Consider the following 25,568-nt stretch of genomic DNA (forward strand, 5'->3'; position numbering starts at 1 on the left):
CCCACCTGGGCACGCGCAGTGGCTCGGATGACGTTTTAACCCGATGATTTCCACCTGGACGGAAGCAAAATCTTGACGGCTCGCCTGGCGGAGCTGGCGACTCCGGCTCGGCAGTGGTCGTCAGTGTTCCATCGAGGAGCAGAGTGCGCAAAGTCAGTCTTGCTTGCTTCCACAACACCGCCGACAGACGCGCATCAACTCGTCGTCGCCGACAAAACAGTCTCCACAAAGACTACTCTGTCCAACACATTTGCTCACCATGGCCCCCGTCCCACCCGTCGAGGCTCCCCCCTCGTCGCTCGTTGACCGCGCAACCCGCTGGGTCGAGGAAAACCAAAAGCTCATCCTCATCGGTGCCGGCGTCGCCGCGGCCGCAGGCGCAGGCTACTACCTGTACTCGCGCAGCGGCGAGGCCAAGGGCGGTGACGGTGCCGCCGCGCCCCCTTCCACCGGGAGCAGCAGCAGCAAGAACAAGAAGAAGAAGAAGACGAAAAAGGACAAGTTCCTCAAGGGCGAGGGCACGACCGGGCCCCTGCTCGAGGAGATCACGCCGCCAGAGAAGAAGGCCGACGAGAAGGCTGTCGCCGTCGACGACTACCTCGAGGGTGAGTGGAAGGTTACACGCCGGCACGCGGCGATCGGCGCTGACACGGCACCCCAGGCGTGCCCAAGGACGAGGAAGGCCTCGCGGCCCTCTCAGACGCCGAGCGCAACGCCCTCGGCGCGACCCTCAAGGACCGGGGTAACAAGCTGTACAGCAAGAAGGAGTTCAAGAAGGCCGTCGAGTGCTACTCCAAGGCTATTGACGTGTCGGTCAAGAAGGACGCCGTGTTCTACTCCAACCGTGCTGCTTGTGAGTGTGCTGCGGGCGGAGCGTTGGCCACAGCCAGCCAGCGCCAGCCCACCGATAAGCCACCGTTGCTGACGTATCAGGCTACACAAACTACTCGCCCCCTGAGTACGAGCTCTGTGTCAAGGACTGCGACGAGGCCCTCAAGCTTGACCGCACCTACATCAAGGCGCTGAAGAGGAGAGCAACTGCCCTTGAGCGTCTCGACCGTGACGAGGAGGCCGTCCGGGGTGGGTACGAAGCTTGCAGAGCACCCGCTGACGTCCAGACTTCACTGCCTGCACCATCATCGAGCGCTTCCAGGACGAGGCTGCCGCTGCCGCCGTCGAGAGGTGTCTCAAGAAGCTCGCCGCCCGCCGGGCAAAGGACATTCTCGCCTCGCGTGAGACCAAGCTCCCCTCGCCCACCTTCATCTCGTCGTACCTCGCCGCGTTCCGCCCTCACGCCAAGCCCGTCGTCCCCGAGAAGCCCACCGACGGCGACAACACGCTGTCGCTTGCGTTTGACGCCCTCGAGGCCGCCGACTACGTGCACACCGTGTCGCTTGTCAACGAGGCTATCGAGCAGGGCATCTCGACCAAGCAGGGCGAGGCCGAGGCCTACAACCTGCGCGGAACGTTCAAGTTCCTCATTGGCGACTCGCTCGGCGCCAAGGCCGACCTCGAGAAGTCGCTCGACCTCGTCCCCGACTTTGTCCAGTCGTGGGTCAAGATTGCCAGCGTGCACATGGAGCTCGGCGATGCTACCAACGCGTTTGCCGACTTTGAGACGGCCATCAGCCACAACGCTGCCGACCCCGACATCTACTACCACCGTGGCCAGGTCTTCTTCATCATGGGCGAGCACGACAAGGCTATCGCCGACTACAACAAGTCGATCGAGCTCGACGACACGTTCATCTTCACGCACGTTCAGGCCGCCGTCGCCCAGTACAAGCAGGGCGAGGTCGCCAAGTCGATGGCTGCGTTCCGCCGCATTCTCCGCCAGTTCCCCACCCGCGGCGAGCCATCCAACTACTACGGCGAGATCCTGCTCGACCAGCAGAAGTTCCAGGAGTCGGTGGAGAGGTTTGAGCGCTCGATCGAGCTGGACCAGGACCGGTGAGTGCTGCGAGCGGCGCGAAGCGCTGCAAGCCAGCGGGGGCGAGATTACGCCGCCGGCCATAAGTGCGAGTAGAGTAACTGACGGGCACAGCAAACCCCGCAACGTCCTCTCCTACGTCAACAAGGCGCTCGCCCTGTTCCAGTGGAAGCAGGACATCCAGGCCGCCGAGTCGCTCTGCAAGGAGGCATTGGAAATCGACCCCGACTGCGACGTTGCCGTTGCGACGCTCGCGCAGCTGTCGCTCCAGCAGGGCAAGATTGACGACGCGATCAAGTGGTTTGAGAAGAGCGGCAACCTTGCCAGAACCGAGGGCGAGCTCATCAACGCCATCACGTACGAGCACGCGTCGCGCGCCCAGGCCGCGTTCCTCAAGAACTTCCCCGAGTTTGCCGAGCGCTTGGGGCAGATTGCGCAGGGTGTGTAGGGTGGCAGGCGCCCTGGTGGTGCAGCGGAGGGAGACGAGGAGGAGGAGTAGCGGATGGCGGCGTTCACGACGGCGGAGGCCCGTCTCATCACATTTTGGCAGAAGTACACGGAAGTAGGGACTGGCGTAGTGCAGACTTTGACTATCATGGCGTATTAATGCCCGCACAATGTGCATGCAACCTCTCATGGCTTGTACGAGCGCGAGCTGCACTCGCTGCCCGAAGGGCAGCGAGTGCGCGAGTGTGACGGACTGGCGAAGGCCAAGTTCAGGTGGTGTGTATGGTCGAGAAGCACGGAGCAAAGTTTGATGATCGGCTGGTTGGGCGTCGGCACACACTGATCGGCACCGTGGCTGCTTTGTTGAGTGATGGTGCCAAAATTTCAATCAGTCAACAAGTCGCCCGACCACCACCGTCGCCGTCGCCGTCGCCGTCCACCACTAACCCCGGCTTGCAACGACGCGCACAGCACAGAAACAAGTCCATCGTAGCTACAAATGTAAGGCCCACCGCCCCACACACGACCACGGCCACGCCGACCCCTTGCGAGGGCCGCCGTGACAACTTGGCACGCGCGTTGGGGACTAAGACGGCCGTATCTCTACCCAGATCCGCGCTGACGCTCGACTCGGCGTAGGATGCCAGCTAGGGGCAGCCGAAGAGCAACACGGGAAAAGTGAACGCGTGGGATGCCGCACATTGATGGGGAGCAGAAGATGGGAGAGAGGCGGGTTATATAGCCTGCGCGAGGGGGGAGGGGTGCGAGGGGTGGGCGAGCAGGAGGAGGAGCGAGGGAGAGGGGATTATTTTTCGAGGGATTTGTCGCCGTTTATCCGGTGGAGGGTCACGTGCGCTGGTGGAGGTTAGCTGGCGGTGGGTGGCAGGAGGTGAGTGAGTCTTGTGTTGGATAACAGTGCAGCATGAGGTTGTTGGTGAATGATGTTGGTGGTTGAGAGAGAGAGAGAGAGTAGAAGTGATAGAAGAGTTGCGTGCAGACGTGGAGATGCGCGTTCGTGGGTGGTGGAGTGCATGGAGTGTGTGTCGTCGCTGGGGCGCAGGCCGCCAACGCCATCGGCTTGTGTGTCCAGGGTGCCGCATTAGGGGCCCAACATAGTTAAGGATTAGAAATCGAGGTGGAATCATGGAATCCTAATGGGGCGGCATTACAAGTGTCTGGAATAGGCCCAAATGGATACATGTACACATACGCCACGCTACTTCTCGTCCTCGTCGCCGTCCTTCTCGTCCTCTCCCTCTTCCTCGTCCTCGTCCTCGTCGTCCTCATGTTCCGCGCCAAGCCCTTCCTCAGCCGCTGGGGCCGGCCCAAACCCCTCGTCGACCAGCCACTCACTCATCGCAGTCCGAAACGCCTCGCCCTCAAGCCGGGCCATGGCCGCCGCGCGGCGTGCGAGCGTCGCGTCGCCCCGTCCGAGCTCGGTCGCGCGGGCCACTTGCTGCTCGCTGAGCCCAGCATGTGCCCAGACCATATCCCACACTTCGCGAGGCAGGTGCGTATCGTCGGCGAGGTACATCACCGCCAGAGCCGTGACCTGCGCTTCCTTGGCTGCCTGCCTGCGCGCCGCCAGCGTCCGGCTGATACGCGCCGCCTTGTTGCGATACTGCGCGCGCAGGCGGCGCGCCGTGCCCGGCTTGCAGGCGATCTCGGCCGCGTCGACGTCGTCCCAGCAGGTACATGGCGCGTTGCCGCACTGCGCAAGGCACGCTGTCGTGATCGTCGGGAGCGAGAGGCACTTCTCCGCGCAGTCGATCGCGTGCTGTACCCCGCTACTGCGGGCCGCCTCGACCCGCTGCAGCGCTGGAAACGCGGCGCGGTCAAGCGCCCATAATGCGCCGGGGTACGGCACGCGGAGCCGCCGCAGCGCTGGCGCGACGAGCGGGCCGACGACAACGCCCGCCACGGACGCTCCGTACTCGTCCTCTACGGCCAGGGCGATGTCGAACTCGAGCTCGACGATCTCGAGCGCGTTGAGCATGTCCACCGCGGCGCGGAACGCGTCCTCCTCGTCTCCCTGCCTACTTGCCCGTGGCGGGATGGCGATGGTCAAGCTTGCGCTCGTGCCCGGGCGTACGCAGCGCGCCTTCATGCACGCGAACGGCTTGGCCACGCGCCGCACAGGCTTGTTCATGCACTCCCCGCGCGCTGGGCCGATGAGGCTCGCATTTCGCGTGCTGAAGCTGAGCGTGTAGACGCCTTCTGGGACGGAGAAGACGCGCATGGTGGGTGTACGTGGTGTGTGGGGTGAGCGAGACAAGACAGAGACGAGACGAGACGAGATGGGTTATTTGTGGTGATCATCATGCCTGGCTTGACGTCATTTGAGTCTCCCGGCATGTTGGCACCACATGGGCACTCACTGCCCCATCAAAGCGGCCTGGAAATAAGCCGGCACTCACCCTCAGCACTAACATGCATGGCTGCAGCCCCATGTCTATATCATTCACCCTGTGTCCTTCTCACACCCCAGTGTCTCTGCGACCTTCAGAGGCCCAGCACCCAGTTCGTCCCCAAGCCACCTCTCGAGCGCGAGCCCGAATTCGTCGCCGTCGAGATGTGCCATCGCCTCCGCGCGGCGCGCGAGTGTGGCCTCGCCACTAGCCAGCTCTGTCGCGCGTGCGACCTGCACACGACCGAGGCCGAGGAATCCAAAGATCATGTCTAGCACCTCCTGCGGGAGGGTGCGCGCGCCTTCAGCGATATGCAGGACGTTGAGCGCGGCGCGTTCCCCCGCCCTGAGTTCTCGCTCTCGTGCGGCCAGAACGTCGCGGATAGCCTTGAACTTTTCCCGATACTCTTTCAGCTTGGTGCGATTGGCGCCGGGCTTGTTGTATTTTGGCATGTTGCGCGCGTCCCAGCAGGTACACCGCCGCGAGGTGCTGCAGTCGCCACCGAAGCAGATACGCGCGACGCCCGCGAGGTGGCGGCACAGCGCATCGGCCGATTCGATGTCCTCGTAGGGCGGCGCGGACCGGGTGGTGGTGATGCGCTGCAGGGCGCCGAACTCCCGCGGGGCTTGCGCTTGGTATCGAAGCGGTACGAGGCGGGGCAAGCACAGCCGGCGCAGGTGCGCGGATGGGCGCGGGTGGTAGGCCGGGAGCCATCTCTGGGAGCTATGGGCGTCGGGCGACGAGACGGAAATGTGCACGGCGAACTCGGTCGACTCCATATCGCTGATGACGTCGTCAATCACCTGGAGCGCGGTATACTCGCCCGACCTCTGCGGGGCCACGTTGATCGTGATCGTGTCCCCCTTGACTGCGATACAGCCGAAGTGGGCGAGGCGCCGCCGCGCCGCGCGAGTGATTGTGCCGTGCTTCCCCAGGCCGGCGGCGCGGGTGCGGACGGTGAACGTGTACGTGTACGTTTCGCGCATGGGATTCGGGGCCGACTGAGACCGAGTGGGCGATGGAAGTGGGCACTGCTGTGGCTGCTGGGTATATATGTTGCTCGCCAGACCGTGCCTTGACCCGAGGCATCGCCTTTGGTCGCAGGTGTCATGTGGTCCTCCCACCTTGATTCGTCGAGGTTGGTTGGTCCTTCAACCCACAAGACCAAATCTCTCCGTCACTAGCCATTCCTCGAGCGCGACGCTGAACCTAGACATTGTGTCCCCGCCGTGCTGGGGCTGGGGAGGGTTTGAATCCGTACCCCTGGGCCTTGGGGCTCGACGATAAGCGGAACGACAAGAGTCAGTCCTCGGCGCGTAAGACCAAGCCGCGCTGCGAGGACTGCAGCTAGATATGCATTTCAGCAACAACGTATATTCTGGCGTTGGGGCTGCACTTCGGAAACTTACATTGACATGGACTGAGGGCCGATACCGCCGTGAGCCTCTAGTGAGACGCCCTTCTCCCCAGTTGATGGGCCGGCTGGGACCCCACGCTCGCCGGGCACACAGGGGTTGTACACTAATCCCTCGGCGCTCATCCACTCCTCGAGCGCGTCGGAAAACGCATCCCCTTCAAGGTCTTTCAACGATTTCGCCCTGGTAGCCAAGTGTGACGGGTCGAAAGCGAGCTCCTTGAGGCGCTTCGTCTGGGCGTGGTTGAAGTCCTCAGCGCATGCGTAGTCGACGACGAGCTCCACCACCTCGAGGGGAAGGTCCGCGAGGGTAGGTCTTGAAGAGGATATGGTGCCAGGGTGGCTCAAGTATCCTACTGCCAGGATACCGAGTGCTTTCGCTTGAATCGATCGTTCGCGCTGCCGGCGCGAAGCTAGGAGATCACGGATGGAAGGGTACAGGCGATGCTGCTGCAGCACATGTATGTGGCTCCAGCACACGCAGCGGGTCTGACAGCCCTTTGAGCGTCCACGTAGGCACAGCGAGCTGATCCCCTCGTTCAATTCGATGAGAGCGTGAATCTCAACCATATGATACCAGAGGGTAAAGAAGCTTGCGGCGGAGTCGAGCACGATCTCGCGGAGGAACTGTGACCGTGGACTTGTGAGGAATGGCGCGAAAGCCCTTGCGTACTTCCCACTCACGAACCGCTCATATGGCCAAGGTATTCGGAGGCGTCGGAGGAACGGCAAGTCAAGGCGGTGAAGGATGGCGCCCAGGGGAAGATCGATGCTCTGAGGGCGGCAGGTATAGTCGATGCCAAGTTCCGTGACTTGCGACGAGTTGATGACCTGCATGGTCGCTTGGAACGCCTCGGCGCCGGAATTGACCGGGAAAACTTTGATTGTAATGGCAGTAGTGTCGTCGTCTTCAGAAACCCGCACGTCGTCGAAGCTTGCAGCTACGGCATCGCAAGCTTCGACGAGCTGGTAGTAGGCCATTTCTGGCTCAACCAACGTCGATTTCAGCCTCGGACGGTAGAGTGTGAAGGTGTACTCGCCTACTGTAGTGTCAGCTCCGTTTCCTTGGGTGGCAAACTCACCATGTTGCATGTGGTTCGGACCAAGCCACGATGCGGTTGACGAACCGGTCGGCACCGACATGGCCACGCGAAGGGAGGAGGGGGCTGATCTGTAGGCGCAGGTTGTTACAGTGATGTACTGTACCAGAACAGACGGGGCAGAGGGTATGGGGGAATGAAAGAAATACAGGGTGCCGTCGTGAGATGTATACGGCGGACGTCATGGGTGGCAACACTTGAAGGTGCAGCGTGCCTGGGCGACCTTGGTTATGAGCAGCAAATCTGGGCCAGAACAACTAAAGTCTCCCAGGGTGTGACTCGTGGGACGGGAACCGAGGAACAGTGCACCAGTACTATCCTTTCTTTCCTGTTGGCCAGACGTTCAAGTGCCCTCCTTGCAATAAGGACCGGTCTAAGGTCGCGATGGATGTCTTTGATCACCTCCTGGGTTGCGTTTTGCCACTCGACCTGCCTGATTGCCACGTGTTGCCACATGGCTGTTTTTCCTCGATTCTCCGGAATCAATCAGTCGCAGCTGACACTCCCTTTGCCACCCAACAATACTCAACTCCTCGACACTTTCATTGTGCATTGCTTCAGTCACAACAACCTCGCATCTGCTTCTGCCCCCTCACACCTCGACTCACTCGACCCAGCATGGACGACATCCAGACCTTCCGCGACCAGCTCGCCCTCGTCAACATCCAGCTCGAGAGCGACCCAGACAACGAGGACCTGCTCACCCTCAAGAAGGAGTTTGACGAGCTCATCAGCCTCACCGAGCTCGCGGCATCTGCCAGTGCGCCCAAGGGCGAGTCGAGCAAGTCCAAGTCCAAGGCCAAGGACAAGGAGTCTGGAGGTGGGGCGAGCAACCTGAACTGGCAGGAGCTGGGCGAGTACAAGGCCGGCATGGACTGCATGGCCAAGTACGCCAAGGACGGCAAGTGGTGAGTGATGATGCTGGTCTAGGGTGTGGGCTTGAGCTGACTCTCCCAGGTACCCCGCGCGCATTAACGCTGTTGTCGGCTCAAAAGACTCGCCGCTGTACACGATCACGTTCAAGGGCTACTCGTCGTCGACAAATGTCCCCCTCTCGTCTCTCCGCCCACACGACCCATCAGCGCCTATACCCCAGCCTGTGGAGCGCAAGCGTCAGCACGAGGACCTGAGCGAGCGCGAGAAGGAGAAGAAGAAGAAGAAGGGAGAAAAGTGGATGGAGAGCCAGAAGGCCAAGTCGGAGGAGGCGCGCGGCAAGCAGAACGCCTGGGAGAAGTTTGGAAAGAAGGCCCAGAAGAAGGGCATCTACATTGCTGGCCTCGAGGGCAAGAGCGTGTTCCGGACAAGCGAGAGCGCGACGGGTGAGTTGGGATTGCTTTTGGCCGTGTGCTGCAGTGCTAACACCCTCCCGCAGGCAGAGTAGGCGTCTACAACTCTGGCAAGCCCATGACCGACTACGAGCGTATGGGCAAGCACAAGTTTGAGCGCGGCAACCTCCACTAGGCTCCACGCCGCGACAGGCAAAGAAAGCCCGGACGTGTCCCCCGTCGTTCATTCGTTCACCCTCACAGTACTGCCCGAGCGCGTCGGGTCCCCGAAACGCGGCGGCACGGGCGACAGTGGCTCGTGTCCCGCTCCAACCAATGTAAAAACAACTCTACTCGTACGAACCATGCCTCCATGTCCCCTGCCCCTTCCCTTCCCTCCCCCTCCCCTCCCTCTGTATTATGCGCGCTGAGTCACTGTCTGCCAGACGTCGACGGTGTCGACCGTGTCTGCAAAGGTATGTCTCGTGGGTCTGGTATGATCGTGGTTCTCCTACATATAGAATAGACAGCCCATGTATGGTGTGCTGCTGTGGTTGGGGCGTGTGATGCTCCGCTGCGCTGACGAGTCACCACTCACACGATGATTAGGTATGCATGTAGTGTACAGAGGTACGGTGAGGGGTAGTGGCGGTGAGAATGTGAGGCGTGTGTGCAGCCTTGCTACCGCCTCAAGAACCAGACAATGATAAAGATCCAGAGGACGATGAGGAGGAAGCCCATGAACCAGCACCAGTTTGAGCCCTGTCGCTTGGCCATCTTGGTCATGCGCTTCCACGTCCCGCTGAGGAGGTTGCCCGTGGATCCAAACGTGTCGTTCTTGGGTCAGCAATGTGCCACGTCGTCTCACCCACCATGCCCGCAAGCTCGAGGTTGCCATCGCGCACCTCCTTGCCAATGCCGACAGTGAGCTGTGGACGTCAGCACCGCGCGCGCGCGCCACCTGCCCCAGCAACAAACTTACATTCTTCAAAATGTCCACCTTGCCAAGCAGCCCGCCTAGCCGGTCGTCGTTGTGCTGCTCGAGCTCGTACGCCGTGCGCGTGTACCCCGCGCCGCCGGCACCGCCCGAGGACATGCCCCCGCCGAACGGCGACTCGGAGTACGCGCTCGCGCTTGAGCCGGGGCGCGGGAACGGGCTGCTGCGGCCCTGCGGGGCGGCGAAGCCGGATCCTGGACCCCCGCCGTACGGCTGCGCCGGGGCAAAGCCCGCGCCGGGCCCAGCTGGGGAGCCGCGCCCGCTCGGAGGGAGGAGCACGGGGCTCGGCGTGCCTGTTGGTCTGTCGGCGTCGAGGCGGCGGTTGACTCGGCTCAGTCTGGCGTCAGCGGCGGTATCGTGGAGCTTGACGTACCCGCTCATTGTTGCTTGCTGCGGTGTGGAAGAGTGAAGAGTGTGGTTGCAGCAGACAGCGCAACGATTGCGATGTGGTGGTTGTCGTGGTGTTGTCCATCTCATGACGGACTCCCAGTGGGTGTCATGTGGGATCGCTCGCAGGAGCAGTAGTAAATTTGCTTCCGTCGCTGGTTGACTTTGGTGACGAGCGACGTGTCGAAGATTCAACAAGATGACCGGCTAGTGCAGTGACGCGGCATTTCGACAACTTGGAACTCTTTATATCTCACACCTCACTACTCACCATGGCGCCTCGATCACGGCACGCAGTGGACCCCAGTCTCACTGCGCCAGCCCAGCAGGACCAGTGGCAACAGCACCAGCCGGCGCCCCAGCTCAACCCACAGTATGGGCCTGGGCCGGCGCAGCAGCCGCACCATGGCCAGCCGCCGCAGACATTCGCGCCGGCCTTCGCTGGCCAGCAACAGCCAGACCATGGGCAGCAGTTCCAGCCGGGATACCAGCCGGGTTACCCTCAGCAGCAGCAGCAGCATCAGCAGCAGCAGCAGTGGATCAACCCCGCTGGACCGCAGCTGCACCCCGTGAACGAGCGCCAGGCGGCCCCGTCAGGCCCGTACGCGCCCCAGCAGCCCAGCGGCAACGCCCACCCAACATCGCATCCCCGCACGCAGCTCGCGCCGCCAGACCAGCAAGCGGTGCCCAACTACCCGCCCGAGAACCACATCCCGCCGCCGCCGCACAGCGCCGGCCCGCAGCTCCGCGGGCCGCGGATCCGCGTCGACCCGAGCCAGATGCCCGACCCCATCGAGGCGCAGGAGCTCGACCAGAACCTCTATGACGAGGAGGACTTCCAGACGTGCGACACGCACGGCTTGATACCCCTTGCTGTTACCGACTACCGGGGCATCGACCAGGGTGGGTGCGGGCGGTTGGAATCACTGATTGACGGCAGGCAACTCGCTCCCTCGGCACTTGAGGGCCACGCTCCCGACGATCCCTTCGACCGCCGCGCTTCTCGACACGACAGGGCTGCCGTTCTCGCTTGTGATCCAGCCGTTCGCCCAGCTGCGCTACGACGAGGCGCCTATACCGCTCGTGTCGAACTGGGTCGCGGGGGAGAGCGCTTTCGACGCGCCCCGCGCGCCCAGCGGCGCCGAGGACGAGGGACCACCCAGGTGTGACAAGTGCCGCGCGTACATCAACCCCTGGGTCCGGTTTACGGACGGAGGTCGCCGATGGGCGTGTAACCTCTGTGGTGCGGAGACGCCAGTACCGGCATCCTACTACTCTCACCTGGCGCCGACAGGAACCAGGCTGGACCACCAGGAAAGGCCAGAGCTCCTGCACGGCACTGTTGACTTTGCCGTCCCCCGCGACTACTGGTCGGTCCAGCCTTCTGGATCGATCCTCGACGTGCCCGACCACACGGCCGACGCGCTCGCTACGACCGGCGCGGACCTGCTCGGCGCGCTCCAGTCCAGCTTGGGCCAGACCCCGACAAGGGGTAACACGCCTGCGCCGGGCCACAAGGGCGCCGCGAACCACAAGGAGGACCGCCGTCTTCGCCGCCCCGTGCCACTGGGGCGAGTGTTCATTCTTGATGTCTCGGCCAGCACCGTGCAGCGTGGTGTCCTTCGCACTGTCTGTGAGGGCATTTCCAAGGCATTGTTTGGTTCCAAGCCAGCCGGTGCGGAGGAGACGGAGGGTGATGATGTCGATGAGGAGGTCATTGGTGCAGGCGAGCGTGTCGGTTTCGTCACGGTAGGCGACAGCGTCGGCTTCTGGAACGTCTCGGCGGCACTGGACGGCCCTCAGCTGCTCGTCGTCCCCGACGTCGACGACATGTACTGCCCCCTGGCGGGCGGCTTCCTTGTCGACCCAGCCGAGTCTAGGTGAGCTGACGTCGCCTGGCATGTAGCTGACCCTACAGATCACAAGTCGAGGCCCTCCTCACTCTCATCCCTGACATGTACGAGAGGCAGCCTGAGGGCACCGCCTGCGCGATTGGAGCTGCCATCAAGGGCTCGCTTGATGGACTGCGCCACATCGGTGGCCAGATCAACTTCTTCCTTGGCGGACTGCCCCAGATCGGCCCTGGAAAGCTCAAGCCTCGCGATGACATCAACCTCGCTGGTACGGAGAAGGAGAAGGCACTGTTCCAGCCGGGCGATGCGTTCTGGCGCAATGCGGCGGACGAGCTTGCCGAGGCTGGTGTCGGCGTCAACGCGTTTGTGTTCCCCGACAAGGCCATGGATCTGGCATCGGTCGGCGCACTGTCCATCGTGACTGGCGGCGAGACATTCTTCCACCCCAGGTTCGAAGTGGTCCGCGACAGAGAGATAATCGGCGACGAAATCAAGCGCGTCGTTGTCCGTGAAACGCCATACAACGCGACTGTCCGCGTTCGCTGCTCGAACGGTCTGCGCATCAGCGAGCACACGGGTAACTTCTACCAGCGCTCCATGACCGACCTCGAGTTTGGCACCCTGGACGAGGCCAAGGCTTTCACTGCCACCATCCGCCATGAGGGCCACCGTCTCAACGACCGCGACCTGTCGTACATCCAGGTCGCGACCCTGTACACCAGCGCGAGTGGTGAACGACGAGTCCGTGTCCTCAACCTGTCGCTCCCTGTCTCGAGCCTCATTGGCAACGTGTTCCGCTTTGCCGACTTTGACGCGAGCGTCACTACGATGTACAAGGAGGCTGTTGCGCAGCTGCCCTACAAGGGCCTGCGGGACATCCGCAAGATCTTGATTGAGCGCGCGAACCGCGTTCTCCTGATGTACAGGAAACACTGCGCACCAGCAGTTCAGGCAGGCCAGCTCATCCTGCCTGAGGGATTCAAGCTCTTGCCACTATACACATTGTGTATGATCAAGTCCAAGCCCCTCAAGGGTGGCAACGTGGTCGCCGACGTCCGCACGCACTACAAGATTGTGGCCAAGTCTGCGTCCGCCACGGCCATCATGAGCCAGCTCTACCCTCGCCTCCTGGCGATCCACGACCTCAAGGACACGGCAGGCTTCCCTGGACCCAACGGCCGCCTCCGCATCCCACGGTTCATGCGCGCATCGTACCAGTGGATGGTGGCAGATGGTGCCTATTTGCTAGTCAACAGCGAGATTGCCATGATCTGGCTCGGCTCGGCTATCAACCCAAGGGTCCTCGACGACCTTTACGGTGTCGAGAACTTGGACGAGCTCGACACGCGCATCACTCAGCTGCCCAAGCTGCCTACGCTGTTGTCGACGCAGGTCCGCAACCTGCTCACGCACCTCGAGCGCATCATCGGCCACTCGTTGCCGGTTCTCATTGTCCGCCAAGACCGTGACGGCCTCGAGCTCGAGTTTGCAAACTCGCTCATCGAGGACAGCAACAATGATGCGTTGAGCTATGCTGACTGTGAGTACTGGGCTCTGATTACATGAACAACGCTGACACGTCCCAGTCCTCATGACGGCGCACCAGGCCATCACCAACGAGTTGAGCGGCAAGAGCGATGGGTGGAAGGCGCCTTGGAGTTAGGACGTGAGTTCAGGCTGGCTCTGATCGCGTAGGTGGTGGGTAGGTGGTAGTACTAGACTAGGATTTTATTATTCTGGGTGATGCGGCGGCGGTGTCGGCTGCGTTGCAAAGTGGTCGAGGTCACGAAACAGCATGGTATGGGGATATGCATTCAGGATTTAGTTGAAGCTTGCTCGTCGAGGCTCGTCGAGGCTCGTCGAGACTGTCTTTTGCCTCATTGGGACGTGAAGCTGCCACCTCGCGTTTGGTCCCGCCAGGCCCAGCCAGTCCAGCCAGCCGCCCCGCGCGAGCCGCCGCCGCCGCCGCCATTGACGACCACACACACACGATGCGACCATGTTGAACCCATCATCCTCAGACTCATCACAACAACTCACTCTTCTCCCCATCCCATCGACTACCACGCTCGTTGAAAGCGCCTCGGAAGCGACAAGCGCACGAGGTATTCCCCGCCCAAAACTCGCCACCGACCGACGCCGACGCCCGCCCGCCGCCGGCTCGACTCGCCTTAGCCCGGCGTACCCGCCTCCCATCGACTCTCCTCTCCCACACCCCTCCCCACCACCACCACCACCACCACCACCAACATGTCCGACTCGAACCCCATCACATCAGTCGCGCCGTCGACCAACCCCATCACGTCCGTGTCGGCGTCGTACCCCCAGTCCGGGGGCCAGATGTACACGAACCAGGCGCTGCTGAGCCAGCTCAACCTAGACCTCCGGGGCCGCCTGTTCCTCGTCGAGCGCGAGACGCTCATGCTCCTCCCTGAGAGCGTGCTGCTCGCCCTCTTCCCCCAGGGCTTGATCCTGTCCAAGCCTGCCAGCTGGGAGGGCGGCGACGACGGCGTGTTTACCGTCGACGTGAGTTGCGCTGGGCGGTCACCGACAGAACGCGACGCTGACATTGCCCCCCTTTGCCCGGCTTGGATCCGTTACTCGATGTTTCTTCTGGCTCGATGTGACCCGGCTCGCCTTCGGCTCGCCCACTCGCACAGTTCGACCCAGACTGCTTTGCCTACATCCTCGACTTTTGGGCAGACGCCCAGTCAGCCTTCTACGGCACGCCGACGACGCCAGGCTTATTCCACGCCCAGCAGGCCATGCCGCCGAGCCCGACCGACCCCAACTCGGACATCAACCAGAACCCGCTGCTGACCAAGCAGGCGATCATTGTCCTGCGCGAGGAGCTCGAGTACTTCTCCATCACGACGCCTGGGGCGCTGGCGCGCGTCGACGACCAGGGCCTCGCGAATGACGAGCTCCGCGCGCTCAAGCGCGCCGCGGGCGAGGCGCTCGCGTCCAAGCGCCAGATTTTCACCGCCCTCCAGCGCAACGTCAACAAGGAGAACAACATGGCCGAGCAGCACCTCATCGACATGCTCTGCATGAGCGGCTTCAACCGCGACGACGAGTGGGGCTTCCGCGCCTGCGAGCCCACGCGCAACGTCATTTCGAGCATGGCGCTCGTGCTCCTCAAGACGGGCATCATCCACCCTGGCACTCCAGGCGCGCCGGCCGACATTACGACGCCGATCATCGACGACAAGCAGATGGGCACGGCGCAGAAGCTGCTGCTGTTCTGGCGCAAGCCTGCGGTGGGTTGGACTGTTGGGCGGCAGCTGACGGACAGCGCAAGTGCTGGTGGGACGGCGTCGAGGTCGAGGTGCCTAAATCCAGCACGTCGAAGGAGACGATGCCGGTCAAGGTCTGGGCGCGCCGCGTCTGGACGCTCGAGTTGTCTCTAGTGAGTGCACCGCAGAGGTTTAGCCCGCAAAGCGGGCGGAACCGATGAGCCGTGACCCAGCCGAATCTGCCACTGACGTACCCCAGATCTAAGTGTGTAATGGGAACGGCAAAGACTTGTACGACTGCTCAACCTGTACGACCTCGCCGCACCCTTCGTGTGTAAACGCACAATGTGTATAGCTGCATATTTCTTGTCGGGGTGAGCGAGTGCCGCCTCGTCCTCGGGGACGCCGGCCCCATCGCCCCCCCCCCGCCACCGTTACCCGCCCGTCTGTACCTGCATGATACTTCTTCTACTTGTGGCCCGCGCACATGCATAATCATACCCGCAACTACAACTTCCTGACACCGACGGCCCACACGATGGGAATCGCGTCATGCCCGGTAATGATCGAGGGCAGCACGCCGCGGCGGCCAGCCTTGACATCGACGAGGCCGTACTTCTCAAAGAGGGCCGTGAGCTGCTCGGGTGAGAAGGCGTGGTGGAAGAGGCCGGGGCCGTTGACCGTGTCCGCGGGGCCCTGGGAGGTGCGTCAGCTCCGCTCCTCCTCCTCATCTCCTCCATCCTCTGCCACTCACCTTGCCCTCAGCAGCGGCCTTCTCGTCGCGCGCCTCCTTGGCGGGGTCGCGCCCGTCCTCGGTCGTGCCGAACTCCGTGACAACCAAGCGGCCACCGTCGCGGAGGATACCGACCGCACCGGCGAAGAAGGCGTCGAGGTCGTCGACGTGGTGCACGACGAGGTTGGCGACGGCGACGTCGAAGCGCTCGCGGTGCGGCAGGACCCAACGGCGCGGGTCCTCCTCGGTCGGCGAGGGCTGCGGCAGGCCACGCGCGAACGCGCCAGGCGAGTCCTTGCCCAGCGCGTGCAGCGTGTGCGTCACGTTGGAGCGCACGCTGACGGGCTGCGTCGCGAACGTGAGCAGCATGTTGGCGCTCGTGTCGATCGCGTGGACGTGCTCAAACTGCTTGGCGAAGTGTGTCGTGACGGACCCGACGCCGGCGCCGATCTCGAGCAGGCTCTTCTTCTTGAGCGACTCCTCGTCCAGCCCCGACTCGGCGAGCGCGTAGGTCACTGTCTCGGCGGACGCCTTGGCAGCCTCCTTGCTGCGGCGGTCAGCCAGCGCAAAGAGGGAAACGGTGCAGCACCACTTACAGCCCAGGCCGCGCGAGGTACTCCTCGCCGTTCCACGCGTCGCCGCCGTGGCCGTGGCCGTGGCCGTGCCCGTGCGAGTGTGCGTGCGCAGGCGCAGCAAGCACAACCTCCTCCTCGGCGTCGCCGACGACCTTGGCGGGCTGGGGCGCCTCGCCGCCGCGCTCCTGGTCAATGAGGGCGTGCAGGGCCGAGTATTGGGGGTTGTTGGACATGGTGTGGTGCTGTGTGCGATGAGTAAGAGTGCGAAAGATGTGAATGTGGGGGATGTGGAGGTGGTGTGATCCGGCGTAATGGCGATGGCGAGCTTTTATCTGCGGCGGGCGATCAGCTTGCGCCAGCGTCACAAGTGTCAGCGCCACTCACGATACCTGCGACGGCACCGACAGCGAGGATGGATAGGAGTGTAATCCCAACGACCACCCGTCCACGACGACCTTGTTGCCGGCTGTCGGTCGCCGAGTGGGGTGGGGGATGCGGGGTGAGGTTGCCGGCCATTCCGAGCCAATCGGCTTCGGCTTCCGGTGGAGTGAGGTAGACGGCGGCGGGGGTTGAGCGGGACACCGGCGTCCTGTCGGGCTGGACAACGACTGGGGCAGTGCTGCACGCTCGTCGTTATATGCACGCGTGCATCGCGGTCGCCGAGGCCTCGGCGTCAGCTTCGCGTGCACCTAGCATCGGCGTCATGCGTGTACACAGAGCCCGTGTCGACGTCCCCCTCTCGGCCTCTCGGCCTCCGACGCAGTCACTATGCTACAAATGCATCACACCCCACGCCGCCTAATCTCTCCTCTTCCGCCCGCTGCCCGCCCGTGCCGTCTTGCCAATCTCACTGACCCACCCGGGGGCCTTCTCGAACCCGTTACGCCCGCTCGTAAAGTCCTTGACGGCCTGCGCGGCCGCCTCGCGCGAGGTGACGACGAACGGGCCCTGCTGGACGACGGGCTGGTCGAGCGGCTTGCCGGCTATCAAGACGATGCGGCTCGGTTTCCGCCCGCTCGGCTTGGTCAAGAGCACGCCCGTCTCGCCCTCGCCGGAACTGAGTATCGCTGCGTTGTGTGCCTCGAGCGTCGTGTCCCCGATCTTGACTGTGCCAGCGAGTACGTACACGATCGCCGTGTGCCCCGCCTCGATAGCAGCCCACGCCTCGCTGCCCGCGCGCTCGAGCGAAAAGTCGGCAAACACCATGCCCTCGGCGCCGGTGGGCTTGATTGGCCCGGTCGCGCCGCAAACCTCGCCCACGACGACAGTGACGCTGCCCCGGTCCCACGCGGCGCGGCCCATGGAGGCGGCTTTCCGGTCCTGGTAGCTCGGCTTGACCATCTTCTTGGCGGCCGGCAGGTCGATCCACAGCTGCAGCGATGTGGCGCTGTCCGGCCCGTCGTCGGGGAACAGGGGCATCTCAGAGTGCACGATGCCGCGGCCGGCAGTCATCCACTGCGCGTCGCCAGTGCTCAGCACGCCCTTGTTGCCCAGAAAGTCCTCGTGCTGCATCGTGCTGCGGCGTCAGCTTGTGCTGCTTACGCCCGCCGACTCACCCGTCCAGCACCCAGGTCAGCGTGCTCATCCCTCGGTGGGGGTGTGTCGGGAAGCCCTGGGGGTTAGATGAGGCCATCAAGGTATAACCCACAGCTCCGCGCTCCACTGTCGCCCAGTCGAGGATCAAGAACGGGCTCGGGTTCCACATGCCTGGCGTGCCGACCGAGCGCTTGACCCGCGCGCCGACGCCCTCGGCCGTCTCGAACGCCGTCATTGATTTCTGCACCTTGCGCGAGATGCGTGGCGGTTGTGTTTCTGTTTCTGTCTCCGCCATGATGGGTAGGGGGTGATGTTGAAAGAGTTGGAGCCGATTTGTTGACGGCTTTTATGGCAGTGACGTCGAAGATCAGTTCTGCTTGGCAGCTCACGTGGCATTTCAGACATCTTTGTAATCGTTCCCGAGTTGCAGGAATCACCTTCAGCGGGCCATTTGGAATGGGCAGGCATCAGTAAACGCAGCGCGGTGCATGAAGTTAGCGAGAGAAACCGGTCATGCTTGCGCCTAACCCTTCTGCGATCCAGCACAACTAAAATGCATCCCAGAGTGATAACTGGAACCAAACACACCCTTTCTCCCGGTTTTGCGGCGCCATTCACGCGACCCTCTCAATAACAACCAGTTCAACCCCCCACTCCACTACTTCTTCACCGAGTTTGAGTTGTCGTTACACGTCCACGGGCCGTTCTTGGCCTGCGCCTTGATCAACTCGACGATGCCGCTGTACGTGCCCGAGACGATGATGACAAAGGCGAGGACCACAATGAACAAGTTGAGCGCGCCCGCCCACTTGTTGCGTTCGGCCCACGTCTTGCCGCGCCACGAGTCGTACCACCACATGAGGGGGAACGGAAGAAGTGTGCCTGGCGTGCTGCAGATGGCGCCGATGAAGCTGACAATGAGGGAGAAGATGGGGATGGCCGACGCGAGGATGTAGCTCGCGGCCATGATGGCAAAGTTGACGCCGAGCCACACGGCCCAGTGCTTCTTGGTGGGGTGCGAGAGGTCGTGCGTGCCGACGAGGATGCGGACGAAAAGGAACTTGGCGGTGATCTGGGGGTGTGAGCGGTGGCTGTGTGCTCTGGCTTGGGCGAACTTACGTGCGCGTAGAGACACAGCGTGACCAGCAGTGCAGGCAGAACGACGCCGTACGAGATGCGCTTGACGAGGGGACCAGCCGATCCGAGACTGGGAGACGAGATGTACTGTCCGCAGTAGTAGTACATGACTGTTCCAATCGCGAGGTAGCAGGCGCAGCAGAGCCACATGGAGATGACCATTGTGCGCTGGTACTTGCGCGGCTCCTTCATCTCGCACAGGATGGAGAAGTAGACGGGGGTCGCGGCGTAGGCGAAAATAACCTAGGGTCAGCCGGCCTGTCTCACGACATCGCACTCACAGTTGTCACGGACGTCATAGTCTGCGTGAAGGTGGGGTGGCCGATGATCTTGAAGTTCTTGTCCCAAGGCCCAGTCTGAGGCGCGGCGGCCGGGCGGTCCTGGATACCGACGGCAATGGTGACGATGAGGAGCGCGGCCACGATGGAGACGAGGCCAACCCACGCGAGCCACGTGAGCTTGTGTAGTGTGCGGATGGAGGAGAGGAGGAAGCCAACGACGGCAGCGACGGCGATGAAGACGGCCGTGCAGGCGCCATGGACGGACACGGCGTTGAGCGCAGCTTGGGCGTGAGCGGGGCCTGGGTGGCAGTGCAGACTTACTGGAAACAGAGACGAGTGCGCCGGCGACCACGAACGTCTTGCCTGAGTCCTGTCAGTGACGCTACCCCATGTCTATGTACTCACCAAGCACGAACTGCACGCTCATGATCTCGCGTCCGACCTTGCCCCAGATGAGGAAGAGGGCGTCGGCGACAGAGTAGCACTGGGGGTGGTTACGCTTGAACGGCCCGATGACCATGACGGTGTCTGGGGTCGTCAGCTTTGCAAGCCGCCAAAGCTCACAGGTCATCAGCGCGCAGATGGAGATGAGGAGGATGTACCCCGGGATCAGGCCGACCGTGTGGAACACGGCCGGGAGACCCAGCACGCCCATGCCCAAGTTTGCCTTGGTCATGAGCACGAACGCGCCGATGGCCGTGACGGAGCGGTACTCCTTTGCGTGTTCGTCGAGGTCGCCGAACACGCCGTCAGTCTCGGGTGCGCGCTTGCCGTCCTCGATGTCGTCGGTCGACTTGACCGTGTCGAGGGCGTCGATGGCGTCGATCTTGGTTGTTGAGGGGTTCTCGTTCTTCATCTTTCGGTTCGCTGTCGGCTGCTGGAGGAAGCCCATCGTCCAGCCCATCGCGCCGTCTTATATCACCGGCGCGAACAAATGACCCGCGCCGATATGAAGTCCCACGGGGCCGCCGGTGTCGCTCGCCGGTCCCCTCGCTCCCTCTCGCTCTCGGCTACGGCACGCCCAGCGAGCGCTCACAATCTCGGGTTGCTGTCCGAAGCCGAAAATTGTGACCAAGGCGGAGTTCGGGGCGATAAAGAGGAACAGTGAAGAGATGCATGGCGCAGGTCGCCGGTTGACAAAGCACAGGGAGGGGGGGTGTTGGAGGAGATAGAGAGGCGAAATGTAATGTTGGAGCCTGCAAAGTGCCAAGGGCAATGGCGGTTATAGCCGGATGCCACGTGAGATAACGAGTGGCAATCAAGCCGAGGATGCCGAGGTGGGCGTGGTTGTTCCACATCGAGCCCCACATCGAGTTGAACAGCGTTCGGACCGACTGCGGGGCATGCATGGTGCCGAAGACACTAGCTCACAGATGCCTATCTCGAACACCGCACGAGCGCGGGTGGCGGGGGTGCGGCGTTGGCGTGGCCCAGGCTTGGGGGTGGTCGAGCGACCTCGGGTTGCGGTCCAACAATCTCGGCTCGCCTTCGGGTCGTGTGGAGAATGTGTCGTCGGTGAACGCCGCGCACCGGCATTGACGAGCTGGCTTGACCACGACCGATAAAACAGAGATAGACGCGGTCTTGCGTTCACTACTCCCCACTCTCCACTACCGCCATGACTCTCCCATCGCTCGACACGCCCCTCCCGTCCCCCAAGACGCTGTTCACCAACGCGCGCCTCGTCGGCTGGCCGGCGGGGTCGTACTCTGTACTCGTTGAGAATGGTGCTGTTACCCAGGCGTCCAGCACGCCCATTGACGCCGGCGACGCGACAGTCGTCGACCTCGCTGGGCTATGGCTCGCGCCGTCCCTCGTCGACTGGCACACGCACTGGACGAAGAACCTGATCGGTATCCGGCGCTACTCGCTTGCAGACCTCAAATCCGCCGCGGCCGTCCTTGACGCCGTGCGCGCGCGGCTCAACGACCCAGACTACGACGAGGACGGGTTCTTCGTGGCTGTCAACATGCGTTCCGGCGAGTGGCCCGACACGCCCGCTCTCAACCGCCTCGCGCTCGACGCCATCTCGACCTCCAAGCCCATCTGCCTCAACTTCAACGGGCACCACAGCTACGTGTGCAACACGCTCGGGCTGGCGTTTGTCGGCTTCACGCCCGAGACGCACCCCGACGGCATCCTGTACGAGACGGACGCGTTCAAGCTCAGCGTCGCGCTCACGTCGCGCCCGGACGCCGACCTCCTCGACACGTGGAGCGACGAGATGGGACGCCACGCCGCCTCGCTTGGCGTCACGGAGATTGTCGACCTCGAGATGGCCTTCAACGACATTCACTGGCAGCGGCGGTTCGCGAAGGGCTTCAGGGTGGGTCAATACACCGTCGTCACACATAACTGACCCGCGCAGGGGCTCCGCGTCCACACAGGCATCTACCCGCAGCACCTCGACCGCGCGCTCGAGAAGGGCTTCAAGACGGGCGACGTCGTGCCCGGGACGCACGGGCAGGTAACCATCGGGCCGTTCAAGCTCGTGACCGATGGCTCCCTCGGCTCGGCGACAGCGTACTGCAAGGACCCGTACCCAAACAGCTGCAACCACGGGCTGCTGACGCACGGGCCGGACGAGATTGACGCGCTGTGTCTCCGTGCGACGCGCGGCAAGCTGCGCCTGGCGGTCCACGCGATCGGCGACGAGGCGCTGCGGTGCACGCTTGACGCGCTCGAGTCGCACAAAAGCGCAGGGTATCCCCCGCTCGCGGGCTCCACGATCGAGCACGCGCAGCTGGTCGACGCGCCTGAAATCCCGCGGTTCAAAGAGCTTGGGCTCGTCGCGTCCGTCCAGCCGCGCCACCTCGTCGACGACGCCGAGCTCGCCCACTGCCATTGGCCCGGGCGCGAGGACAGGGCATACGCTTTCAAGACGCTGCACGACGCCGGTATCCCGCTGCGCATGGGGAGCGACTGCCCCATTGCGCCTCTGCAGCCATGGGAGGCGATCGCGTGCGCCATTGCGCGGTCGGGCGGGGACGATGAGGCGGTCTTCGAGCCTCAGGAGATTATCGACGTCGAGACAGCCTGGAAGGCGAGTACTTCCAACTGCCGCGCAGGCATCGACGTCGGCGGCCGCGCGGACCTCGTCGTTATCGACAAGGACCCGCTGACGCTGGACGCGGAGGGTATCCGCCGCGTCAAGGTGCTCGGGACTTTGCTCGGCGGTAATTGGACCCACAAGGCCAAGGGGTTCGCAGCGTAGTGTGTGTAGTGTATGCAGAAGGGATTGTCAGTCTGACGTGAGGCGAGCAGTGAGTCTGGGACAGCCAGGAGAAGGACATGGCTATTGCACTGGGATCGCGGCCACTCCACCGCCGACGTTCAGTACAGGCGATTGCGCAGACATCGGTCAATGCCCTGCAAGCCAAGCCCGCCACCAAACGCAACGGGCCTGACGGTCACGGTTAATGAGATCCGCCTCAGAGGCGCCCGTGGTTGGTTGGTTGTGGCGCCGGCGAGGCCAAACGCCGCCGCCCATGAGCGAGATTTCGACGCAGTGTGCTCATGCGTCATTTCGTCCCAAGTCGTAAGTCGTCGAGCAGCAAAAGTTCAGTGACGACGCATAAATGAGTGAGTAAACGCGGTGTTTGCACCCCAGTAACCAGAGACGCCGGTGCCCCCTGGCTCGCTCGGCGGCGCCGACAGAAACTTGACAGAATACTGACCGACTGCGGCCAAGCGCCAAGAATTAACTTAACTGCCTTTGGGAACATTACACCGCCGGCCCAAATTGGAACTCACGGCGACTCACGGCGACTCACCACGCCGAGCGAGTGCCTCGTCGGCGCCGCCGCGGAATGCAATGTTGCTCAATGTCGGTGCTTCCCACTCGGAGCCACGATGCGGACGCCGGCGCGGACAGACAGGCAGACAGGCTGACAGGCGGGCAGGCGGGCAAGTTGGAACGTGAACGCGTCGGCGGTCACGTCGATCTGTCAGTGTGCATGCAGGTGGGCATGGACGCGCTGGGGTATGCTTGTTGGACGCGGCGGTGCTGTGTCGGCGAGTGAACCGTCGACGACGCGGCGGCATGGGAGTGTTGGTTGCCACGCCTCCATTGACAAGGAAGAGAGCCGCGGCGGCGCCGTTCGTACCCGTGCCAAGGCCACCACCACAAGCCCAAGTCCTCGTTGTCGAGGAACGCAGAGACGTACGCTTTCTCGTGCAATCCGCCAACTGACCGACCCACCAACCGCACGCTCGGCGCCCGGCACGCCGCCCGTCCGATCCACAATCCGCATCTGGCGAGTAACGTTAGGCAGGCAACGCAGCGCGATGTTGTAACAATCTGTCGTCGTCGGGGGTTAATTTTGGGGGATTGCAGAGTAGTCTCGTGGCTGGTGTATGGCATCCGACATCTGACACGGCGCCGTTCTCCAAACGCGGTTAGTCACGCCGCTACTGTGCTATTCAGCCTGCGTCGCCGTCGCCGTTGCCATTGACGCACAGGTCGGCAACAGGCACTCGCGCGTCCGACACTACTCACACTCGGCGATAGGATAGGAGCGTAGCGATGGCGACGGTTTCGTGGAGTGGGAAGAGGTCGTCCGGCGAGTGCGGCGCTTTGCTCGATGCGGCTCGTGAGGACACGAGGCACAGCGTCTATGCATCTGATGTAACAGCTAGGACCTGTTGCGAGGTGCTGCAGAAGGGGGGTCAGGAGGTCAGCTGGGCACTACTCGCGGCCAACGTGACCGCTGTTTGCCACATGGCCCAAGAGCAGCAGCAGCAGCGATCTTGCACCGTCGCCAGCGCCGCCGAAAAACGCGTGAAAATCGCATCTTGCAGCTGCAAAAAAGGTTGAGTTGCGGCCGTGGCGCCGGGCCTCGCAACGAGTTTTCTGCCAACCCGGCCAGCCGGCCCACCACGCCCAGCACGGCACGGCACGGCCCACCGACCGACCGGCGGCACATGCGGCGTGCTTGCTTGAAACACAGCAGCGGTGCTCGCGCGTGGCCAGGCTGTCACGTCCCTCGGCACTCCGAGGAGCGGTCTCGACCTTTGTCTCCCTCGGCGTGTCATGTCGGCGAGTCAGTCCCAAGTAAAGGCCGCACGCAGCGTAGCGGCCTCCATATGACGCGTCTGATCTGATCTGATCTGACCCGCCTGATTGATCTGATCCTGGGTCTTGTCGTAATAATGAACCACTTGCCCTTTGAGGGCTGCTCGACAACTGGCTAGTAGTATCGAGTTTTTTGCTGCAGCCCACTAACGAACGAACGGACGACCCCACATTGCAGTCATGTAATGTACCGCCCGCCCGCCGGCCCGGATGCAACCTACTCTGTGTGCATGCGCTGAGCGGAGCCCGGGACGAGCAAGCATGGCGCAGCGTGACGCTGCTTGCCTGGCTGGCTGCAGAAACCCGGGTTCCACGTTCCACCACCCGGTCAGCACGCGGCACGCGCCGCCGCCCACACCGCGCACATGGCCCAGCATGCTGCCGCTGCCGAGAGGACAACCCAACTCTGTTCCCTGCCGCTTCATTAGGTTTCCGGCCGCCATCACGTCTTGCAGAGACCCCGTTTCACCTTTTCACATGCTAATGATGCGTGCTGGTGGCAGCGTGCTGCTGCTTGACTCTGGCTTTTACTCTGGCTCAGCGTGCCTCCGCGTCCAGACACACGGCAAAGCACACGCCGTGACACCTGCCTGCCCACACTGCGTACCCGACCTTCTGGCGCGAGTGCCCCGTTGTTCCTCAGTACCTGTAGCTTGCTCCATGGTAATGGCTGGCACCCCGGTGCCAGCACCGTGCCAGCGGGTGGACGACCTCGCATCGCTCGGGGTCCCCGGTTCCTCACACACTGTAATCTGTGCTGTGCCGAGGCTGACCGCGGGGCGGGGCGGAGCAAGCAAGCGAGCAAGCAAGCAAGCCAGCGTGACTGCCTCGGCGCGGCGCCGATGCTCTGCTCTCTCCTCCGCCTCTCTCCGCGCGGCGCCCCCAAGCCACACTATATGACTGATCGGTCGGGCTTGTACTGTCCCCCCGTTATCATCGCGTGCACTCGGTCCCGCGCTATCTCTCGCCGTGCTGGCGGGATAGCTCGCGTGACTGTAGTAGTGTGCGTGGAATGAGCCCCCCACCTCCTCATGCCACGCTCGTGCTGCTGCTCGAAATTAATGCCAGACGTTCGTTGCCGCACCCACCGCGGGCGGGAACAACGTGCCCCTCCTAAACCCCCGTTTCTCTCGACATGGCTCCTCCTTGTTCCCACACAAACTTCCGTCGCGCGTCCCGTTGTCGCGGCGCGGGC

At 62.9% G+C, this 25,568-nt stretch overlaps 11 protein-coding genes across 11 annotated transcripts; 5 read left to right on the forward strand and 6 right to left on the reverse strand.

The window, feature by feature from the left end:
- The first annotated feature begins 161 nt into the window (after positions 1–161).
- On the forward strand, positions 162–2,575 carry tom70 (Mitochondrial import receptor subunit tom70). The gene is made up of 5 exons (XM_062771972.1): positions 162–605; positions 662–853; positions 934–1,080; positions 1,119–1,950; positions 2,045–2,575. The coding sequence occupies exons 1-5, from the start codon at positions 260–262 to the stop codon at positions 2,376–2,378; spliced, it is 1,851 nt and encodes a 616-aa protein (XP_062627956.1). The 5' UTR covers positions 162–259; the 3' UTR covers positions 2,379–2,575.
- A 1,018-nt stretch (positions 2,576–3,593) lies between these two features.
- On the reverse strand, positions 3,594–5,771 carry LOC62_04G005437 (uncharacterized protein; the record flags this gene model as incomplete). The annotated part of the gene is made up of 2 exons (XM_062771973.1): positions 3,594–4,594; positions 5,027–5,771. The coding sequence occupies 2 exons, from the start codon at positions 5,769–5,771 to the stop codon at positions 3,594–3,596; spliced, it is 1,746 nt and encodes a 581-aa protein (XP_062627957.1).
- Positions 5,772–6,190: 419 nt separating this feature from the next.
- Positions 6,191–7,425, reverse strand: LOC62_04G005438 (uncharacterized protein; the record flags this gene model as incomplete). Its single annotated transcript, XM_062771974.1, has 3 exons — positions 7,282–7,425; positions 6,884–7,242; positions 6,191–6,826 (listed from the first exon to the last, which is right to left on the reverse strand). Exons 1-3 carry the CDS (start codon positions 7,340–7,342, stop codon positions 6,191–6,193), a joined length of 1,056 nt encoding a protein of 351 aa, XP_062627958.1. The 5' UTR covers positions 7,343–7,425.
- Positions 7,426–7,850: 425 nt separating this feature from the next.
- On the forward strand, positions 7,851–9,115 carry smndc1 (Survival of motor neuron-related-splicing factor 30). Its single transcript, XM_062771975.1, has 3 exons — positions 7,851–8,207; positions 8,257–8,618; positions 8,672–9,115. The coding sequence occupies exons 1-3, from the start codon at positions 7,918–7,920 to the stop codon at positions 8,758–8,760; spliced, it is 741 nt and encodes a 246-aa protein (XP_062627959.1). The 5' UTR covers positions 7,851–7,917; the 3' UTR covers positions 8,761–9,115.
- Positions 9,116–9,159: 44 nt separating this feature from the next.
- On the reverse strand, positions 9,160–10,017 carry bet1 (Protein transport protein bet1). Its single transcript, XM_062771976.1, has 4 exons — positions 9,935–10,017; positions 9,547–9,898; positions 9,437–9,493; positions 9,160–9,401 (listed from the first exon to the last, which is right to left on the reverse strand). Exons 1-4 carry the CDS (start codon positions 9,940–9,942, stop codon positions 9,246–9,248), a joined length of 573 nt encoding a protein of 190 aa, XP_062627960.1. The 5' UTR covers positions 9,943–10,017; the 3' UTR covers positions 9,160–9,245.
- A 203-nt stretch (positions 10,018–10,220) lies between these two features.
- SEC24C (Protein transport protein Sec24C) lies at positions 10,221–13,631 on the forward strand (the record flags this gene model as incomplete). Its single annotated transcript, XM_062771977.1, has 4 exons — positions 10,221–10,851; positions 10,889–11,828; positions 11,867–13,341; positions 13,388–13,631. The coding sequence occupies 4 exons, from the start codon at positions 10,221–10,223 to the stop codon at positions 13,462–13,464; spliced, it is 3,123 nt and encodes a 1,040-aa protein (XP_062627961.1). The 3' UTR covers positions 13,465–13,631.
- Positions 13,632–14,051: 420 nt separating this feature from the next.
- SPBP4H10.16c (WHI2-like protein) lies at positions 14,052–15,302 on the forward strand (the record flags this gene model as incomplete). Its single annotated transcript, XM_062771978.1, has 4 exons — positions 14,052–14,327; positions 14,462–15,061; positions 15,097–15,210; positions 15,297–15,302. 4 exons carry the CDS (start codon positions 14,052–14,054, stop codon positions 15,300–15,302), a joined length of 996 nt encoding a protein of 331 aa, XP_062627962.1.
- Positions 15,303–15,544: 242 nt separating this feature from the next.
- On the reverse strand, positions 15,545–16,578 carry LOC62_04G005443 (uncharacterized protein; the record flags this gene model as incomplete). Its single annotated transcript, XM_062771979.1, has 3 exons — positions 15,545–15,733; positions 15,792–16,317; positions 16,367–16,578. 3 exons carry the CDS (start codon positions 16,576–16,578, stop codon positions 15,545–15,547), a joined length of 927 nt encoding a protein of 308 aa, XP_062627963.1.
- Positions 16,579–17,143: 565 nt separating this feature from the next.
- PIR_0 (Pirin) lies at positions 17,144–18,180 on the reverse strand (the record flags this gene model as incomplete). The annotated part of the gene is made up of 3 exons (XM_062771980.1): positions 17,994–18,180; positions 17,902–17,957; positions 17,144–17,861 (listed from the first exon to the last, which is right to left on the reverse strand). The coding sequence occupies exons 1-3, from the start codon at positions 18,174–18,176 to the stop codon at positions 17,144–17,146; spliced, it is 957 nt and encodes a 318-aa protein (XP_062627964.1). The 5' UTR covers positions 18,177–18,180.
- A 359-nt stretch (positions 18,181–18,539) lies between these two features.
- Positions 18,540–20,628, reverse strand: mtr_10 (N amino acid transport system protein; the record flags this gene model as incomplete). Its single annotated transcript, XM_062771981.1, has 6 exons — positions 19,864–20,628; positions 19,705–19,827; positions 19,621–19,662; positions 19,300–19,580; positions 19,001–19,261; positions 18,540–18,953 (listed from the first exon to the last, which is right to left on the reverse strand). Exons 1-6 carry the CDS (start codon positions 20,201–20,203, stop codon positions 18,540–18,542), a joined length of 1,461 nt encoding a protein of 486 aa, XP_062627965.1. The 5' UTR covers positions 20,204–20,628.
- Positions 20,629–20,917: 289 nt separating this feature from the next.
- Positions 20,918–22,513, forward strand: ytcJ_3 (Putative amidohydrolase YtcJ; the record flags this gene model as incomplete). The annotated part of the gene is made up of 2 exons (XM_062771982.1): positions 20,918–21,625; positions 21,668–22,513. The coding sequence occupies 2 exons, from the start codon at positions 20,918–20,920 to the stop codon at positions 22,511–22,513; spliced, it is 1,554 nt and encodes a 517-aa protein (XP_062627966.1).
- Between the last annotated feature and the right edge of the window lie 3,055 nt (positions 22,514–25,568).

This window comes from Vanrija pseudolonga, chromosome 4 (genome assembly GCF_020906515.1).
Source record: "Vanrija pseudolonga chromosome 4, complete sequence".
Taxonomy (NCBI): Eukaryota; Fungi; Basidiomycota; class Tremellomycetes; order Trichosporonales; family Trichosporonaceae; genus Vanrija; species Vanrija pseudolonga.